Genomic DNA, 20,992 nt, shown 5'->3' on the forward strand with positions numbered 1-20,992 from the left:
CCCTGTGTCATTTCAAGAGTGCAAAATTGGCAGATCGCAACAGAATGTATTGGGACTGTTTTTATAAGGAAATATATAAGGACAGATATTTGAATCGAAATTATTCTAACCATCTAATTGCTCATTTCCTATGTGGTGATGCTGCTGAGGGTGAATATAATCATGGCAATCAGTGTCGACGTCGCTGTCTTACAGAAAATGGCACCTAGATTTTGATCACTTAGAAGATAATTGTCAATACTCTCTATAAATATCGCAATCTTGTCTGATTGTTGTAAAAATCTATATCCAGCCCTTCTTGTGATTTGAGATAAGTATAGTCTGTTCAAACATTGAACAATATAACCTTTCCATCATTTAGGGTAGCGCCCTCTGTGATCCGAACCTCTGCAACACAAAAACTAAACTTTTAAACAAAGCATTAATGGACACATGTTGGAGGTTAAAGTTCGTAATGCGCAAGAAAAACTGTCTATCTCGTCAGAGTATTATAATACCCGTCACTTACAGCTTCTAGATGATTTATGGAAGAGAGTAAAGGAACTAGGCAATATCTATATCTTGTACATGGGCAAACAGTATTTGCATCATTATGATCAAGAGTCATACTAAATTCGCAATATTACGCGATACAGCCTTCAGATGTCTTCACTGACGCCTCGATCACTCTCATCGCTTTGCTCAACCCATGTCCCTTCGGATTCCTCATTGTCTCGGTTTGCATTATCTGAGGGGTTCAACGATGAGCCTTCGAGAGATGCGAGGACTGCACTTCCTTGGTATACCAGTCTTGCTCAGAGTAGTTCTGCGTAGATTTCCACCCGTAGTCTAAAGGACTGCTGTGCTGGCTCTCTTCCGCATTCTGGCCACACACTGAGCTCTTCGGATGTGATGTTTTAGTGCTGTGGCACAGAAAGAGAAGAGCAGTTGATTTTCTTCAGTCTTGCAAGGGGACCTTTGTCATCTTCACTGCTCATTCGCTTGAAGACATTGTATAATATCTGGCATCGTTTATGTCGGATGTTGCAAATCCATACAGTGAGCAGATGAAGAATGTGGCAGCTAGAATATCTACTTCCTCGTTTGAGAGAGACTGGAAAGCTTTGATGTGTGTTGCACTATTTTTCATCTTTTGATAGGGTTTCACTTTCCCTTTCCTGGGGAAACGTGAAGTGAAATCGCAACCTGTCAGGGAGACCAATATAAGTGCATCGGTAATGGCAGGTTGCTTCTTTTCTAGAACTGCTTCAATTTTTGAGACATCAACTTACCTTCAGTTATTGCCCGAACCAAAGTCCATAATCATTTTTTTTTTCATCCGACCTGGTACAGTACAGCAAGATGATGAAGACGTCTGTATCACTGGACCTCACCAAGATATTGCCCTTTGAAATCCTATTTGCCTATTAGCTTCTTTATGATGGCCTTGCAAGTGACTCGGCATATCTGCTTGCAGTTGGTTGTTGTCATTCCTCAGTTCTACACAGTTTCCGCCATGAGAAACATGAGGTTCCATGTAAACTTCCTATGAGGTCAGTTGCTTGTCGTTTTTCGGTTGAATAAACCTCCTGGGCCCCCGGTCTAACTCTATTATCATTTAGAAAGAATAGGCAATTCAGACAGTTTAGATCTATGTGGTGTCTTTGTGAGGATGGTAACTGCGATTTAACTAAGAGGTAGATATTGTGGTATACATGGAGGCCGTGATCGAATCTACGGCGTCGAATGTTTTCGACCACTAATCCTTGACTTGCGTCGGCTCGTCGATGACACGCTGCTGTCGACCGACAGCTTTCTCGACATCCTTCCGTTCTCGGACGAGGTCGGAGAAAAAGTGAAGGTTGACGACACGTCGGATAATGAGTTCAAGGTCGCCTTGAAGGCGAGGACGTCGGACACGGCCCGCTTCTTGTAGTCCTCCCAGTCCGTGTGGAGCTGGAGGTGTTCCTGCAGAGTCTCCCCCAGCGGGTATGGCCGGACGATCTCCTTGAGGTGTCGGTAGACGTACTGGTTAGCCTGCTCGAGGAAGAACCGCTTGTTGATCATGATACACTCGGCACCCCGACTGACCTGCCAAGGGGAAAACATAAAGCGAAGGTAGAATCTTAAATCCACCACCAACAACAACAACAATAACAACAGCAACAACGACAAGTCATAAACTCATTTACTATCACGTCAAATGGAAAATCATTTTAAGCTAAATAGTCGACACTTAAAGTTTACATCCACTACTAAAAGAACAGGAACACCTACTACTTCTATAATTATAAGAACAGCAGATACTACTACTACAACGACGATGATATGAATACTCAGTGACTATAAAATGTGTAGAATATTTTCATAATACAGTTGCAGTGATGGTAGTAGGTTTAGAAGACTGTCATTCCTTTGGAAACTCACCAAGCTCAAGCTAGGCTGATCCACGTCAATAAAACCACATTCACGACACAACATTGGAAGACCCTGTGGAGAAATACGACACAAAGAAACTTTGTTTGAAACAAATTCATAAGATGTCAGTTATTATCACTGATATAATCATCATTATCATAATCATTACTGTTGCCATTTGCATATATCATCATTATCATCATCATTGTTATCCAAAATTACAAATCCACCGTCAACACAATCGTAATTGTTATTCTCTTGATATCTGTAATATTACAATCGTTATCAATATTCTTATTGTTACTTACGAAGACGTCCTTCTGGCGTAGCACGTCAATTTGCACAAAGACCACTTTCTCCGCCTGTTTCACCTACAGAGAAATGAACAGTAAGTAAGATATCTGAGGCCGCAATCCACTGTAAAGGAGGAAGTAACTTTAAACTTGAGATGAGCTAATTTGATGAGAAGCGGTTTTCTGCACGAAGTTGACTTGACGTTGACCTAATCTTTATGTCAGTATATTAAGTGCATTCCAGAGTCAACAAAACAGTGAGCGGGTGTCTTTTCTGTCGTGGAATATATTAACTGTGTCTGTATAGTTTTGCTAAACTATATTTCAACTATTCACTGTTGTGACTTTGTTGACGATGTTTGTTTGTTTGGTAAATAAATTTCATTTCATTTCATTTCATTTCATTTCATATCATATCTCTCTTCCTGCATCGATCATAGACATGGACATACCGTTATTTTTGCTTCCTGTGCATTACGAAGACGCGAAAATGTCACAATGCGCTAGGGTAGTAATGTACTTATGAAGGCCTCTGTGTCAGTTCGCGAAAACGACATCTCGCGAAAATGTCCTTGACCTCATTTGTGAAAATATCTGTACGCGAATATAATAGCGTATACAATATTCAAATGCATGTTTAATTGCAATCATTATTTTGTTTATTCAGTTGACAAGAAGAATGAAAATAAGGTTTGAACTTTGAAACGAGTATCTCTATTCACTGTATGCTCGTCAAACCTTTCCAACAAACTCATGCAAAGTAACATAATGATATATACTGTGTTTGTTTTACTTGAAAATTTGACATGATTTCACATCATATTTAGGAATAGTTTTATATCAAACATTATCTTGGTTTACGAGTAAGAGATAGAACTGGTATAGATATATTGATAGCGTGTATATGAATAATCATTCATGTATGTACATAGAAACACAGTACAAATACATCTAATGTCAAGTCACGAGCAAAGCCAACCTCATCTCCAGGACTTGATCTTCTTCGTCGTGGCGTCATGTCATTGATCGAGATCGACGGAGCCTCGGACGATATCGATGATTTCCGTCTTCTGCTGTCGATTTTCGAACCTAGATAAAGGGAAATTAAAATATCCGTTTAAATCCTTAATCGTATATACATATATATATATATATATATATATATGCGTGTGTGTAATTCGAGCATCATTGCAAATTATCTTTATTGATTTTCCATGTGAAAATATAGTCATATTTTAAAATCATTACAAGACTTAATATCTTCAACCATTAAGAAAAAAAACCATGAAAAATTCTTTCCAAATTGTGATCCATGATCACTTGAACACTTGATATAATTTTGATATTTTTTTTTTGAAACTGGAGTTTCCCGTTGTCTTATGGTAGATAGTATATCGCAATGGAAAGTTTACAAAAGTGACAAAACAAATAATTTGTATGCATGTATCACTGTTAAGTTAATCCAGTATTCACTGAAGGTTTATGTAAGGAGAGGGTCTAGCTCAGTTGGTTTGCAGTAACCACCTTAATTCCTTTCTTTTATAAATGAGTGTGGTCTTGGCAAGTCTGGACCGGTTCATTAGATGTCTGGATCTAGATATTTTCTTCTTCTTCGAAGATAAGAATATTCTCCTTGATAGAGATCAGAAAACACTGATCCAAAACGTCGAAAATGTAGGTCCTTGAATTAAATTTGATATGAATAAGATTAATGTAAAACATAAGTAGAATACTGGAATGTGTCCTCCCTGACAAAGGATGTAACCCAATTTAATACTAGCATAGCATAGCATAGCATAGCATAGCATAGCATAGCATAGATAGATAGATAGACAGATAGATAGATAGATAGATAGATAGAAGATAGATAGATAGATAGACAGATAGAAGATAGATAGATAGATAGACAGATAGAAGATAGATAGATAGATAGAAAGATAGATAGATAGATAGAAGATAGATAGATAGATAGATAGATGGATGGATAGAAGATAGATAGATAGATAGATAGAAGATAGATAGATAGATAGATAGAAAGATAGATAGATAGAAGATAGATAAATAGATAGATAGATAGACAGATAGAAGATAGATAGATAGATAGATAGATAGATAGATAGATAGATAGATAGATAGATAGATAGAAGATAGATAGATAGATAGACAGATAACAAGACAGTCTCCCTTATCTTTCCTCCAATCTTTTCTTTCCCTTTTATTTGAGTCGTCAACAATCACTGCTTTTTTTCCTCCAATCTTTTAAATCCTGAGTCACAATTGGTCAACTGAAACTGCAAATTGAAAGCACTTAGGTAAATGATATTCTATCCCGTTAGTCTGACGAGGGGGCGTCCTACCTATGTGTAATCCATCACGAGGTCTGAATGATGATGACTTGTCCGCGTCAGGCGTGAAAAGCGTTCGTGATTTTCCCGCCAAAACGGTACTCTGCGTCTCCCTCAGCTGCTTGATCACGTGGCAGGATCCCTGAGGAGCAATTTGAAACAATAATCAGTTATAGTGTGTCTCTTCTTGTTCTTTTCTTTTCTACAGTTCTGATCCAGGAATGAAAATCTGTAACAACTTAAAGATCTTTAGGTGTCCAAAATTCCTCAATAGTCTTCTCCATGATATTGTCTTCCACAATTAGGAAAAACAATTGAAAAGAATGATACATGTTTGACGATTTATCAGCCCTACCAACAGAGACAAGGAGTGACTGAAAACAAATCAACTAAATTATAACTCGACTGTAGATAACTTCAAAGAGTTTGTTAGCTCTGTTCATGATGTAATCACAATAGGTAGGCCCCCACCATATCCAGACCCTTCAGGTTCCGTAACCTCTATATAAACTATAAGTGGAAAAATGAGCAAAGAAACTTGAATTCTATCGGGATTCGAACCCGAGACCTCCAGATTGCCAGCCCGGTACTCTTCCGACTGAGCTACAGAAAGCCCTAGTACAATGTTCTTCCCAGAAACCCTAAATTCTAAATGCTCGGATGGTCAGAAGCTATATAGCAGTGTGTTTGTGTGTGACACACACGCACACACTTAAACCTGGCATAAACCCGAAGGATAATTCAACTTGGGATATATGCGAGGGATCACCGAAGTGATGCAGCTTTTTGAGTATGTAACAAACGCAAACAGAAGAAAACTGACCAGAAATGAATATAATTTATTAGTGGAAAAATGAGCAAAGACAATGGGATTCCATCGTGATTCGAACCAGAGACCTCCGGATTGCCAGTCTTGTGCTCTTTCGACTGAGCTGTAGAAAGCTCTAGTACAGCGTTCGTCCCAGAAACCCGAGCATCCCGATTAAATCCCATTTTCTTTGCTCATTTTCCGCTGATAAATTATATTTATTTCTGGTCAGTTTTCTTCTCTATAAATTGACAGATGTGCAATTAATGTCATGAATATTGTTGCTCTTTCTCTTTTTGGGATCATGAGTCTGTCACGATAACTGCTCTTCTGGCTTGCTGCGCTCGATCTTTTCAGCTTGTAGAGATGAATCAGTTCTAACATCACAATCACTACTACTACACATATCAAACCTGGGAGGATCTCCATGCCACCTAATGCACATCTCTTGACTTCAAACTTACTGACTTGATAATGTACAGCCAATCCGACGCATTGCTGTCTTTCACAATCACAGAACCGGTTCTAATAAAAAAAGGATGAAATACATGTAGAGATATAAAGTTTAGTGTATAGTATACAGTTTTAAAACATTTGCATGTATCTCTCTCTGTATATATATATATATATATATATATATATATATATATATCCATATAATATGATATAATATAATGTAATATGATATGATATAATATGATATAATATAATATAATATAATACAATATAATATAATATATTATAATATAATATAATATAACATAATATATTATAATATAATATGATATAATACGATATAATATGATATAATATGATATAATAATAGCATTGTTGGTCTCTGCGTAGAAGTTTTGTCGGGGAACTTACTTGAAGAAATGTATGAGGCACATCTGGGGATGATGATTGAGTTTCGTCACCGGCCAGCCTTTTAGAAAGGGCAGCGTCCTGTTCAGCAACACAAAATGATAGACACAGGACCGTTTATATCACGATACAAAAAAATAAAATAAAAAGATAGACGGAGCACTAAATAATTTCGTTCATCCTTTCGGTGAAAATGTTTCCCTAGTCATCATTATCATTGTCATTATTACTATTATTATTATTATTATTGTTATTATTATCATTATCATTATCATTATTATCATTATTGTTATTATCATTATCATTATTAGTATTGTTATCATCATAATGATGATGATAATAATAATGATATCATCACTATCGTTATTATTACTATTATCATTATTGTTATAACTGTAGTAATTACTACTGCTACTACTGCAACTACTTTTACCACTATCGGTTTCATGTGTTCATATCTAAAGTCGATGGAAATACATAAATGAAAATACGTCACACAAGTCCCAGTGTTCATGAATAGTACTGCGTGTTTTCCTGATGTTTTAACAGCGTATGAAAATTCTTTGAAAGGCTAAATATCTCACGATAAAGTATAATATTCTGATGATATGCATCAACTGTAGAAGGTACCATAACATATAGAGCTTCTTTTGCAGTATGCAAGCATCGAAATGCAATGGTTTGGGTCCATCAATGACTAAATTCACGAATGTCCCTATTTGGTTTGAAGACAAAGGATATTTTAGAAACGCTCTTTGATGTTACTTTCCTCAAATGCTCTGCAAATGATGAGGTTTATATTCAGCATAGTGTGTCAATAATCTGTATTTGCCACAGTCAATAACGTTCAACACATAAAAAAGGTCTGGGGCGAAATGTAGTCACGAGTTCTGGCACGATGCAGAACAACGCCATCTTGCGTTTGCAGTGAGATACATGCGATAAGACAATAACGGCGTTGCTTACCGTAAAAATGTGAGATGTTCGAATTCCTTTCCGCTTTCTCCTTCTCCCATGAACATATCGAGGAAATCCTGTACAAGGAAGAATGGCAAACATGGAAACATTTGACTTCAGTGCGGAATGAGTTAGAATGAGGAGATAAAGTGCACATTAAGTGCGATGGAAATTGATTCGTGTTGTATCTGGAGCATAATATGCATGCTCAGCATTAAGACACAGGACAAATAGATATTATTATGTTTTAATGCAAAGTCTACAGCGGTATCAAACTCTCTCGCTCTTCAAAAATAGTTGAGCTGGGATTTCCGATCTAAAGGTCTTTACCAAAAATTGTGTAAAAGTTTTTCTGCTTACTAAAAGCACAATGTGGACCAGACAACCCATGAATTTTACATCAGGGACCGACTTCAAATTTTTGTATTACAGTATTGCTTTTTATCAACTTGCGGAGACCGCAATTTCTTGCTTTACATACACACTGACTGATGAAGACATGCGCTCATCCGAAAGACATTTTTTGTTTCTTTTTCAATTCTCTGCTTTATTTCTCATTATCTAATCGTTTCAATGGAAGAACAACATAAAAAGCCTGGTAACAAGTCGCTCCCAAGACAACTGTCTACCTCTTTCTCGATCGCGATCAACTGGCAAGGTGTCTCGGCAGTGATGGTGTTGGGCCTCAAATCCCCGTGCAGGAGTTCGCGCTCCCCGAAACAGTCGCCCTTCCGAAACCTGCCGATCTCTGTCGTGACGGCTTCGTTATTCATCGGATCGCACTCGGTTTTCTTCACGGAAACTTGAGGAGGTCGAGGTAGGGGGCAAAGAACGAAGGCCTCCGTAATATGTTGAAATAAGAAACTATAGCCAACATGAGTAACAAAATGAAGATGCAGCCTGCGAAGTTCATCATTTTTATTGATCGCCTTTCGCTAGGATATTTAAACTCTACTATCCTTCTTCCGAGCTACAGTATCTATCTTTGGTGATAGGTTCTAGAATTTCATGAGTATCGATCGTTCAACAAATTTTGTTGAATGAAAATTATCACTTATGAGGGGAATAGAAAATTATAATCTCCACAATCATTCGTCATTAGTCATAATTTTTTCAACTTTTACAATGATAAAGGTATCGATTGGTACCTGTCACGTCCCTCCCTTCGGCTCCACCCCCATCTTCCCAACAATATTCCCAAAGCGATTTTGCCTTCAATATTCAAAGTGGAAGATGAATTATAGCACTTAAGAAAACTTAGTGTAAGCAAATCAAATCTAATCAGAAAAGAAAAAAAATGACGGGTGAAAGAAAGGATTACTGAACATTGATGGTCTGAGCAAGAGTACGAAAGCGGTATCACAGATGAAAAAAAACAAACAAACAAAAATCCGAAGGGAAAAGAGTAGAAGGTTAAGTAATCTTTGAATTTACATTTTGATTCCCGAAATCCGATAACATTATTTCATTTAATTTCATTTTATTTCATGTCATTATTTCTTTCCATATCCAAATAATACAAAATAATTGCAAAGTAGCATAATCGATTTGTACAAACAGGTGAAAAGGTGAAATGTCGTGAAGCACTGATACAAATGCAAACAATAATGTTAGAAAAGTAAAGTACATTGGAAAGCATAGTGGAAAAGGCAAATATTACAAGCCATTACTAGCAATTCAAGTTGGTATTTGACAAGAAACTTGTCCAATTCATGTTCTGTCGAGCGTGAATTACAATACATGTAAAGCAATGTGGAAAGTTTTTTTGTTTCCTCTTTTCACACTTTTGCTTTTTTTCTCTCTCTCTATTCCCGACTTTCCCAGTTTCCCGCATTCTTTGTAGTTGTAAGCTTCCCCCCCCCCCTTATTTCCCCTTTCCCTCAGACATTGTCATAGGTACCCACATGATACACGCCTGGTCTTTTGAGTGGGTACCTCCACTTTTTTTTTCGCAGAGTGTATATAGAATGTATGTATCTTTTTTGTATTGATCATGTAGACATTTGTTCATTTTAGAAAACCCTACTCACAGGATCTTGATGTCAACATATCAATTGATGGGTTTTCTCTTTGCGAGAAACAGGTTATTAGATTTTTAGGCATTACAATCGATTCTCATTTGACGTGGAGCGAACATATATCCTGTTTACAAAGGACCCTATCAAGAAATATTGGTGTACTCTGGAAGTTGAAAGATCTCTTATCAGAACGATCCCTGATTATTTTATATAATTCTTTAATTTTGCCTCATATATTGTATTCAAATATTGTATGGGGAAATTGTAGTGTTACTAAACTGAATTCATTGTATTTACTCAAAAAGCGTGCTATTCGTATTATTACTAATTCCACATATTTATCTCATACAGATCCTTTATTTCATCGTTTGCATACTGTGAAGCTTCAGGACATCCACATTTTACAAACAGGTATATTTATGTACAAGTATGCAACAAATCAACTTCCCTCTTTATTTCATAATATTTTTTACTTAAATTCGAATATACACACATATCCAACTCGCCGTTCGACAGATTTTCACCTTGTAAACCCCAAAACTGTTTTAGCTCAGAAATCAATTAGACATTACGGTCCCGATGTCTGGAATAACCTACCTGGGGGGTGTTGCAAGAAAGTTGCAATCAATTGCAAATAATTGCTAATTTTGAAACAACCATTCTGATTGGCTCAGGGTCTGCCCTATTACAAAGACATGCATGCAACAATGATTTTGATTGGCCAGTGACAATCAGTTACAAGTTGCGTTTAAACGCAAAGTTTCTAGCAACGGGGCCCTGATCAATTAAAGCAGTGTACTTCACTGTTTTCCTTTAAAGCTCATTTAAAAAAGTATTTATTATTGAAATATGTTTCCAGTTAGAAGTCTTTGATCAATGTACTTTTTCTTCTTTTTCTCTGAAGTCTCAGTAAGCCCTGATCCATGCAAAGTGTTTTTTTTAATCTTTTTTTCATTCCCTCCCGTTCCTTTCCTTGATAATGATATTGCATACATTCATTAAAGCGTATACCTTACCCCCAAAATAGGCATGCTACAGCCTTTATTCTCTCTTGCACTGTCACCTGCACACACAACGCACTGTCACTCGCACACACCTACACTTTATTGTCTACTATACCATGCAGCAGTCAATGGTGCTGCGTGCTGTTTTTTTTTTCTAGTTTTAAAGCGCCAAGTCACTATTTTTCTTTTCTGTTTTTTTTTCTGTAGCAAAATGTGTTTTGTGTATTAAGATTAAGAGTTTTATGAGTACATATATAATTGGTGTTGTATTACATTGGTATTACATATTCAGATAGGGCCTCATCCACGTCAAGCTCTGCTTATGATGACGGTCCCCTGTATTGATTTCTCCTTTGTTAATAGATACAGTATGCCTTAATATGTTATTTTGATTCTTAATTATGCCACTTCAGACTGAATGTTGTTACGCAAATGATTTTTCTTTGTATTGATTTGTATGTATCTGTATCATTTTGTTTTCATTTGCAATTGTATTCGGAGAAAGAAAATGCAGAAATAAACCAAACAAACAAACAAACAAACATGAACATGTTGTTAATCCTGTCTGGTTATGTATATTATTGTTACTCCCATGTCAAACTCAAAATGTTGTATCTTGTACATTCTGTTGGAAAGAAAAAGTGAAAATAAAGTTTGAATTGAATTGAATTGAAGTAAACTCACCGACGCCTTGAACCAGGAAGTAAAAATTCTCGGAAATGTGACCTTGTCGGATGATAACTTTCTTTTCCGGGACGCTATCAAATCAGAGTAGAATTAAAAAAAAAAAAAAGAGAGATAATAAGTGAAATTTCTCCCAATCCGTTACATCCTTTCCAACGTTCATTTACCAGGCGTATGTAACAATCATTGTGTCAACTTCAAGCATCTCCCGGAATAGACAAAAATTCAAGAGAAAACACAACAAAACAAAGATGTTCACTTCAATACTGCTGAACAATGTCTTCTAACATTCCATGACAAATGTTGCAAACGGAAACATAGATTATCATATCTAAGACACACACAGACATCTCACCGGCATTATAGACGTAAAATAATAATTGGCAAAGTTCGTAAGTCATCGGTCTCAGGTTTTCACGTCTTGATTTTGCGCTACGTTCTGCAAGTGTAAATTAAGTACTGCTTTTCTTGTCATGCTTGTTTATTTCTTTCAAGCAATTGTTTTAAATCACAACAACTACGGATAAAGAGAGATAAACAACCTATGGTCAATCTCTCTTATGTGGAATCTTTCAGGAACTTTTGAATTCAAGGCAATAGACTCTCACGTTTGTTTTGATCTTAGCCGAAAGACAGGGTTGTTTGCGTAAAGAGAATAGAAAAAGGTCGACGAAGCAGTGAGGAAAAAAAAAACAGGTTTGCCGATTTCACGTCAGGTTAAAGTCGATTTTGTTAAAGCAACTTTTCCTGATGGTGTAACATTTGCATCAACATATGTCACCATCCAGCGTGCTACTCGACTCGTAACTGCTACACTCCTTTTCATTTTCCCAAGACGTGTCTGAGCACGGACGCCTTTTTTTAATGCACTCTTTGTCATAACGAGGTCGAATCTGACCACGCTTGATAGCTTGAATCAGTTGATATGCAGTCACCGGAAGTTATACTATTGTTTACAACGAACGCCTGGATTGAAAACGTAAGACGTATTTTTGTAGACTTATAAGTACCTGTACGAAAAAGCAACTCGGACCAACTTCTCTTGGATGTGAAGCGGATATTCTGCAAACGATGATATGGATTGAAGTCCTTTCAGAGCCTGTAAACATGGTATAAAGGCAAGAAGAAGACAGGCGAAATTATTGGAGCAGGTAGAAATCTACTATTTTTTTAATTCATTACTTTATTGATTCATTTATTTAATCAATCACTCAATCAATGATAAGGGGGTGCAAGAGTATACGTGATATAACAGAAAGACTGACAGGCAGACATGGAGACGATATAACTGACAAATTTGGATCAGTCGATTGATTGATATATTTAAAGAGACATGGAAGCTACATGTAGATGATGAACTGAATTCAGTTAAATCAGTTCAGAGAAGGAATTCACTTACACAAAACTGATCTGAAATGAAATACATGAAGAATAAACACGAATCTCAATCGACAATGTGAAACAGTAACCACATGGAAGCTTGGTGATGAACTGAGTTAGAATGAAATCAGCTGAACCAAACTGAAGTGAACTGAAATAAAATCAACCCGAATCTCAATCGAAAATGTGAGATAATAATAAGCCTTATCTATTTCACATTTACGAAAGAAGACCAAGAAGGAATACCAAGGCAAGTTGTGTGCACCCTTAATTTCATACCACTTAAATGTCTGAATGATATATGACGAGGGCCTCCTATTGAGGGCACTTCCGAAAAAGGTGACCATAGCAACTTACCTGTCCAATAAAATTCCATATTTTCATTACTTACCAGCCGCAGTTGATCGGGACGTCTTTCCTCTGGCTCCAGAGAGAGGGCGTTCTTGACCTCTTGGGTCATCATGATCTGAAATGAACATGGCGTAAGAATGTGGTTCAATGATGGCTCTCAATATATTCATCAGATATTATTTTCCATCTAGCTAAACTTTGCTGACTGAACATGTACACGTACATGCACTCAAAAGATATTTCCCCATTGTGCGATTCAGTAATTGCTCTTTTGATAGCAAAACGCGTTTCTCTTCATCTGCCGGTTTTTTTTTTTATGATCTCGTCAGATAGATTTAAAAGCTTCGTTAACGATATTAAGGGCATTAAATTAAAACGACGAAAAAATATTTGACAGTAAGAGATGGAATATTTGTACACTACTAAATACCTTTATAAATACTTCACATTCAAGTTCAAGTTGTTAAATCTCTAAATTGATGATACAATGAAATATGTTAGTATACATACTATAATGACACAAGATCAGTACAACAATTTAATAAACATAATAAAATGTAAAAAAGAAACATGAAATTGTTAACAGCGATACAAACAAATGCTTTATGGTAAACTCCGAAACAATGTTGTTGGAAATGGAGGGGACTGATAAAAAGTATAGCTTGTAATATGCAGTCCCCTCATTAAAAAAGTGGAAAAAAGAAATCAAATTGGGAAACTGAAATAAAACTGGGGAAATCGCCTAATAAATAGAAAAAAGACTGAGTATTACACTCACATACATACACATACACATACACACAGACGCACATTGACAATCACGTGGTAGATCTCTTGTTAAGGAAGAAGAAAATAGATAGAAAGGTTTGTGTGCAATGATGTTTATGAGAGATGACATGATTATGAAAAAAAAAACTGTTATAGGAGAACAGAAAATTGACAAAACAGGGTTAGAACCTTATTTCAAAGTTCATATCAAAGTCAATTTTGATTTACTCTTTCATGATACCTTTACCCTCGCTCTACGTACTTCTGTCTTGACCTGGAAGTACTTCTTGTCGAACGTTAGTTCTTCCGGTTGATTTGAGCCATCGACATGAGACACAAATGAGAGAACCTGATCATCTTCCTCGAGCTCTGCGGTACTCCTGTCGTATCCATGTACAGCAACAGGAGAGAAATAGAGAAACGATGGTAGGTCAATGCTATGTACTGGATACTGCATCAGCAAACCAAGCGCTCATTTGTTGGTTTCAACATACACTATTTTGACTTGCAACGTTTGTTTAAATAAGGCACGTGTTGTGTTAAATTAGACGATTCAGTATTTTTGTTATTGATGACAAAATTCATAACCAGCGATATGGTATGGGGGATTTTTTTTCCAAAGTTGCCACTGGCATATACGAGGACTCTGTCATTCTGAGCAAGAGAGATATTGTTGCTAAACTGTCTTTTCTTCGGAGGATGAGTGCAAGGGAAAGGTTTCGAACCCATGACCTTTGCGTAGAAGTCCAGACCCGCATCAACTCTACCACGGCACCCTAACCTTTGTAGAGTATCGACAGAATGTCCGGAAAACATCTATTTTATTTTACTATTATAGGATGATAGGAAAATGTCAAAAGCAGCTTTGACGCACGCATTCTGTTATTGTGCACATCAATTCCTAAGCTTACACTTTACGGTAGAGTTTAAAATTAGATGTTACAGTTCTAGTTAAGCTGGGACTGCAGGTTTCCAACTTGTGTGTGTGTGTATGTGTGTGTGTGTGTGTGTGTGTGTGTGTGTGTGTGTGTGTGTGTGTGTGTATGTGCGTATGTGTGTGTGCGTGTGTGTGTTTGTGAGATAATTAGCAGGTGATTAGAAACCTCTTATGAAATATGAAAGAACGTGTAATTCTTAAAGGAATTCGCAGTTTACTTGATGAAAATTGGTCTTGAAATGGCTGAGGTATCCAAAAACATAAAAACAATCGTAATAAAATTCGACAGGCCACGACTTTTATAAGGATCTCTTTGTTTTACCTCATTTGGGGGAATCTCAGTCATTTTAACACCGATTTTCATCGAAGAAACGTTTAATTCCCCTTAGAGTTGTACCTTCTTTAACATTTCATAGAGTAGTTTCTAAATATCTTTCAAAATGTTAAAAGCTTAATCTTCACCTCAACCAAGACTATGCCATCTCTAGCCCAAACCTTCCACAAAACTAATGGCAACACTTCAACAAAGAGTAGCAGAAAAAATGACACTGTCGGTCAGTGTATTGTATATTCTTGGTCTCTGGTGGGATTCTTTTTTTTTTTTGGGGGGGGGGGGACAAAATACAGTGTACTGCCGTCCTCCATGAAAGCGGGTCTTTAAGATTGCTCAGATTCATCCGCAAGATAAGATGACTGGATATCTGAATAATGTTTCAACAACACATAATAATGTTCCATGAAAACTTTTACCCGAAAGGTTTTTTTAGGGATATTTCCAACTCTTTTGGCAGAGATCGAGGACGCAGGTAGCATCTTACGTCAGAGCTTACAATACCCAAATGGTGAATTTCCTATCCGTTCTTCTCATGACGTTTATATATGACATCATGGCCTGATGCTGTAATATGAAATCAGAACTTAATGAGCTCTTTACTGAATTACTGAGTGACTTACTGAAGTCACTGAATGACGACTGACATTTAGAAACAGTGATAACAATTTCGAAATCGCTTCTTGTTTTGTCTCGATGTGTGTTTTTCTATGTCGTTTTGTTTGTAAAAGGAGTTGTTGGCGCTGGGAAGGTGCTAGTATAGAGTTTTGCTCTACCAGGCCTACAGGTGCTCAGCGCAAACATTATACGTCGCCATGGCAACGTTAATGAAACCATGTCGGTCTCGGCGACAGCTCTGCAAATATTTGCGCGTCGGAGTGAAGAGAACGCCAGTGCCCTCTCACTCTCTTTCTTTCGAGAAAAGAGCTTTATAAACGTTTGTCAAAATGATACTCCGCGAAAAAAATAAAGAAGGGAAGATTTAAAATCGGTGACTCCAAGCAGTCGGTCGAGGTGCAAACAAGGGGTTACAAGAAGGAGCTGTGTAACATTTCACCCCCGGTTTACAGGTGATTAGTCCGTCTGTGAGAGAATGACATTCCACTTGGCTCGGTTTTGAATAAAAGAAAGAATAAACAAGCCCCAAACAAACCAAAGTTTGAATTGCTAGATTACAACTTGATTGACAACGAGAACGAGTTGACTGAGGGGAAGTCAGAGCATTTAAAGGAAAAGTAGGAAATGGAAAGGGATCGAAACAAGAAATGATGACGCACGCATCGATCGATGTAACGGTTGAAACTAGACGTGTAAGAGGAGGAAACAATATAACGTACAGGTATATTTGACGACGGGAGAGCTGAATGTTAGGACACTTATGACAAGAATTTAGGCTCTGAGATTTGTTAAGATTGGTATGTAGGCCTATATATTACGAAGAAAGATACGATAACGAGTGTACGTAGCAGGAGACATCGATTACGACAACATTTGAAGTGATGATAGTGGTGGCGGTGGATCTTTTTTATGTCACTGAGATGATGGTGATAAAAGTGTAGCTTTACACGAAACTTTTACTCGTGGCTTTTACTTATTGCGCAATAAAAAGTTCGACCCATTTCACACGGAAAGAGTTATTCACCTATTTCACTAGAATCACAAATGTCGTAATTGTGCACAAATGTAAAAGTGCATCAATGCGTGAGTCTGTTTTACACTATGACTCACCTGATTTTGAATGTTGTTTCGCCTTCGTATACATTTTGATCCAAAAAATAACATGGGTTAGTGTTCCTGCCAAGATATTGTAAAGAACAGTTGAAGAACAGATTAGCAACAAAAAGCAAGCACAAAACAAACAAATAAACAAAACAGTCAAACAAAAAACCAACACGAAATCCTTCACAGTATCCGAAAATTTTCGAATAAAGCTGTAGTTTGCTTGTATACAATATGATGTCTCAAGTTTTCTGTTATGTTTTTTTTTTTTCGTTCATGACATAAAATAAAATTTCTTTGTTTCGTTCTAGTACGAAAGTTTTATTTCCTTTGTCCGCTTGATACATTCCCCTGGTCGAATTATGATGAAGAAAGGGAAGTTGAGTCTATCAAATCAATATCACGTTACGACAGTAGATGGTTAGATGTCGCAATATGTTCACGTGACGAAAAAGATCTCGTCAGACGGCTACAAATATACCAATTTGCTTTATCCCAGTTGCCACGATGCCCCGTACACATGGTGACAGCGATAAATGGGTTGCTTGATCACCCAAGAGCTACTAGTACATCCGCCGCCAAGCCCGGTGTAAAGAAGGGTAAATGAACGCAAGAAAGAAATGGCAAGAAAGATTTCTACGGCTTCGTAATCAACGCGGGCACAAAGGCACTGGAAAAAAAGAAAATCTTTTGTGACAATTGAAAGAATGGATATATACGAGAGAGATGCAGGCGTACACGAACCACACAAGGAAAAAAAAACATGCGATTGTTAGAAAGGCATCGGAGGAAAAACAGAAGTTGAATAAACGAGGATAGAGAGCAGAGACTGGTAGAACAGTATGCTGCTGTTAAGAAAAGACGATGTCAACAGCTCACGTTTTCGTTTGGCCAAAAAAATAAGTAGAAAAGTTATTAGGTATCTGGCAAGATGACGCCCCAGCTCTCTCTTTCTCACTACTCTCCTCCTTCCTCTCTGAACATGCATTTTAACGTCATTTTGTTCATTGCTTCTTCTCTTGAGTTATTGCATTAATTTTCTTCTCTTTTTTGATTTCATCTTTTCTGTCTTCTTTTACTCTTTCTTCTTCATCTTCCTCTTTTTCTTCTATTCCTCCTGTCTCATTCTTTCTCTTTTCCTCTTCCAGTTCTATTTCTTCCTCCTCTCTCCTGTTTTCTTTACCCTCTCTTCTCTGGCTATCTAATTTCCTTCTACAACAACAACAACAACAACAACAACAACAACAACAATTACTACTTGTAGTACTACTACTACTGCTGCTATTACTACTACTACTATTACTACTATACTACTCTTTTCTTCTTCCTTCTCCTCTGTAACTCTCTTTTATGACATCAATCATCAATCACTATAGAGTATACGTAGACACTTCACCAGTTGATAAAACAGTATATGTTATTTCCCTATACGATTCATAATTACCTTGAAAACTATAAGGAAACTGTCATTTTTTAATTCCTATTCCACGCACAACAATGACCACATTCTTCAAACATTGCCCCTATGAATAGAGCATGAAAATATGATATGAACACAGTTGATAAAATCGGAGCTAAATTGTATTTGTATTAAACATGGTCTGTCTAAATATTGTTACTGTTTCACGTAAGGCACTTATACGCAGATCAGGGGGGCGTTTCATCAACGAGCTCGTCGGAGGTTTTCACCGACAAATTTGCTATCAGCCAATCAGACGCAAGGATTTCACTAGCTTTTAACAGTTGTCAGTGTAAATCACTGACAAAAAGTTTCATGAAACGGTCCCCTGGTGAGATCAACATTTTGTAAGGGAGCACACATGGAGATGATGATGAGCTGAAGAAGAATAAAAGAAGAAAAGGGGGAAGATATATGGAGGGAGGAGGAAGAGGAGAAGTAGGAGAAAGATGAGAGGAAATGGATGAGCCGATGTACTCACCTATTCATGGAGTTTTGCATGATGATCATTCGGACAGCTCGAATAAATTTCCATCGTGCCTTGATGAAGGAAAGTGTGCAAAAATTGCGATCAATCGTCATTATTTTATCTATATTGTCATTAGTCAAAAGTTTGTACAGTAATCAGTTTCTGCATGCTGAATAAAACAGTTACTGCATTTTGTACGTTAAAAAGATATATAATTTTTGCATCGTGATTTCTTTTTCCATCGTTTTAACGACGTATTTTTGAAGGAATATGATTGACTGCGACAATGACACGTTGTGAGTAAGTGATATTTCGCATGAGGTACATTGATTCTCTTGGAACCAAAATGTATTACCTAAAACAATTTCCATATACATGTATCTGTCTCACTCCTAATAGCCATCACATCGGTAAGGTCAGGCACAACATACATATAAATTACAGTTTGCTTTGTTATGAAAAATGAGTTTGGCGGAAATGTAATTCAAGTTACAATCGGCTGAATGTCTAACTTACCTCTTTCGCTGTGAACGGCATTGTGGAAGAGACGAAATATCAGTGAAACAAACAGGCAAATAATGAGTCAATATTTCGCTAAGGATTGTCCATCAGACAAGAACTCAAACTACAGTTTGAAATGCACTGTAGACATACACGGACACAGAGGCACGGGAACTCCGTTGGCGGTGGTCCGCATCTCGCGGCGCCCTTTCGGTAAATATTTCAACCCCGTCTGTAAGCGGCTTAGACCAGCACTGTTAGATGAAGAGAGGAAGAAAAATAACAAAAACAACAAACTTTTTGGTCTTCATAACAGAACACCCTATCCCTCGCACGGTCCTGCCTCCCCTCCTTGTTCCACACTGCCGTATAAGCCGCTTTCTTCATGCCCGCTTAGGTATCTCGGTTTTCTTTCTTACTTATTTTTTTCCCCCTACAGAATAGAAACCTCGACAGGGCATCATTGAGAACCTTTGAGTAGCGGTTTTTCGAACCTTCTGGTGGCATCATAATCGAAGGTTGTTCAAATAATGTCGTCGGTAACGAGCAAATACAAACCACGGAATGACAATAGGCTTACAATTTCAGGTGAATGTGAGATTGTCAATTGTTTCTGTCAAGGATTGGAACTTAAAGGGTGTGTACAGTTCTGGTCAAGGTGAAGATTTAGCTTTTAACGTTTTGTGAGATATTCAGAAACCACTCTATGAGAAGTCAAAGAGCATGCAGTTCTAAGGGGTATCAAAAGTTTATTCGATGAAAATCGGTTTTGAAATGGCTGAGATATCCAAAAACAAGGTGAAACAAAGAGATACTAATAAAGTTGGGGCATGTCGCCTTTTATTATTAGCACTTTTTTGGATATCTCAGCCATTTGAAAACCAATTTTCATCAAATAAACGTTGAATCCTTTTTAGAATTACATGCTCTTTCATATTTCAAAAGAGACTTTTCATTATCTCGCTTAGGAATGTTCAAAACATGAATCCCTACCTCAACCAGTACTGTACAGTCGCTTTAACTCTTTTCTTTTCTTACTCGTAGTCCCGGATATGACCAATCCAAAATTAATGAATTGCTAACAATTGAGCGTCATCCCTTTCTCTACCTGGTTGTTATACAAATAATGTTACAAATAATGTAGCTGGCTTTTGCATTGGAGTCCTCTGCATTGGATTAGACACGTATTATAGTAAATATGTTGATCGTTTTGTGGATTTTTGTTTTCTCCAAATTGTAACACGCTGCATTCTTCAATCAATCTTTTCAACTTTTTAATCAGTAACTCAGTTATATATTGTCATTTTGGCTGATTAAAATTGAGTGTATCTAAAATGAATAGCGAGTGATTTCTTTTTAAAGTCCTTTCTCTATACCAACGTGTTGTTTTTTTTTTCAACATAATTCGGAATATTGTTTGTATTTTTTTTCATGAGAGACGTGTCAGAAAATAGGGACACTAGTCTTACAACTATATTTCTGTTTTTCCTGAAATAGTAAGCGATTCATGTTTTACTACACAGTGCAGCCTATTTGTTTCGGGCTGCCAAGTGATTTACAAACCTTTCCTATTTCTAATGTTATTTGCCACCTTTCTAGCCCAAATAAAACATGAAATTGAGTATAGGAATAAAAGATACAATACACTGAGCTTTGCCGTGCAAGACCTATACAAGCCTGTATGTATGGCTGCCTTGACGACAAAAA

At 37.0% G+C, this 20,992-nt stretch overlaps 1 protein-coding gene across 1 annotated transcript; it reads right to left on the reverse strand.

Moving 5' to 3' along the window:
* Positions 1-1,713: 1,713 nt before the first annotated feature.
* LOC139715787 (uncharacterized) lies at positions 1,714-18,897 on the reverse strand. The gene is made up of 14 exons (XM_071627327.1): positions 18,797-18,897; positions 14,132-14,249; positions 13,142-13,216; positions 12,381-12,469; positions 11,371-11,444; positions 8,294-8,466; positions 7,674-7,741; positions 6,711-6,788; positions 6,308-6,368; positions 5,048-5,177; positions 3,670-3,779; positions 2,706-2,768; positions 2,407-2,469; positions 1,714-2,070 (listed from the first exon to the last, which is right to left on the reverse strand). Exons 1-14 carry the CDS (start codon positions 18,895-18,897, stop codon positions 1,714-1,716), a joined length of 1,560 nt encoding a protein of 519 aa, XP_071483428.1.
* Between the last annotated feature and the right edge of the window lie 2,095 nt (positions 18,898-20,992).

This window comes from Diadema antillarum, unplaced genomic scaffold (assembly GCF_040938485.1).
Source record: "Diadema antillarum isolate AM-2024a unplaced genomic scaffold, OU_Dant_1.0 scf00000055, whole genome shotgun sequence".
In the NCBI taxonomy this organism is placed as follows: Eukaryota; Metazoa; Echinodermata; class Echinoidea; order Diadematoida; family Diadematidae; genus Diadema; species Diadema antillarum.

What these genes read in the sequence shown, in the direction of transcription:
- LOC139715787 (XM_071627327.1), bottom strand. Translation starts at nt 18,897, where the DNA reads ATGACGATTGATCGCAATTTTTGCACACTTTCCTTCATCAAGGCACGA. An exon ending in GGCTGTACATTATCAAGTCA is followed by an intron (nt 5,178 to 6,307) that starts GTAAGTTTGAAG and finishes ATTGCTCCTCAG; the next exon opens with GGATCCTGCCACGTGATCAA. An exon ending in ATCAGCCTAGCTTGAGCTTG is followed by an intron (nt 2,071 to 2,406) that starts GTGAGTTTCCAA and finishes TCCCCTTGGCAG; the next exon opens with GTCAGTCGGGGTGCCGAGTG.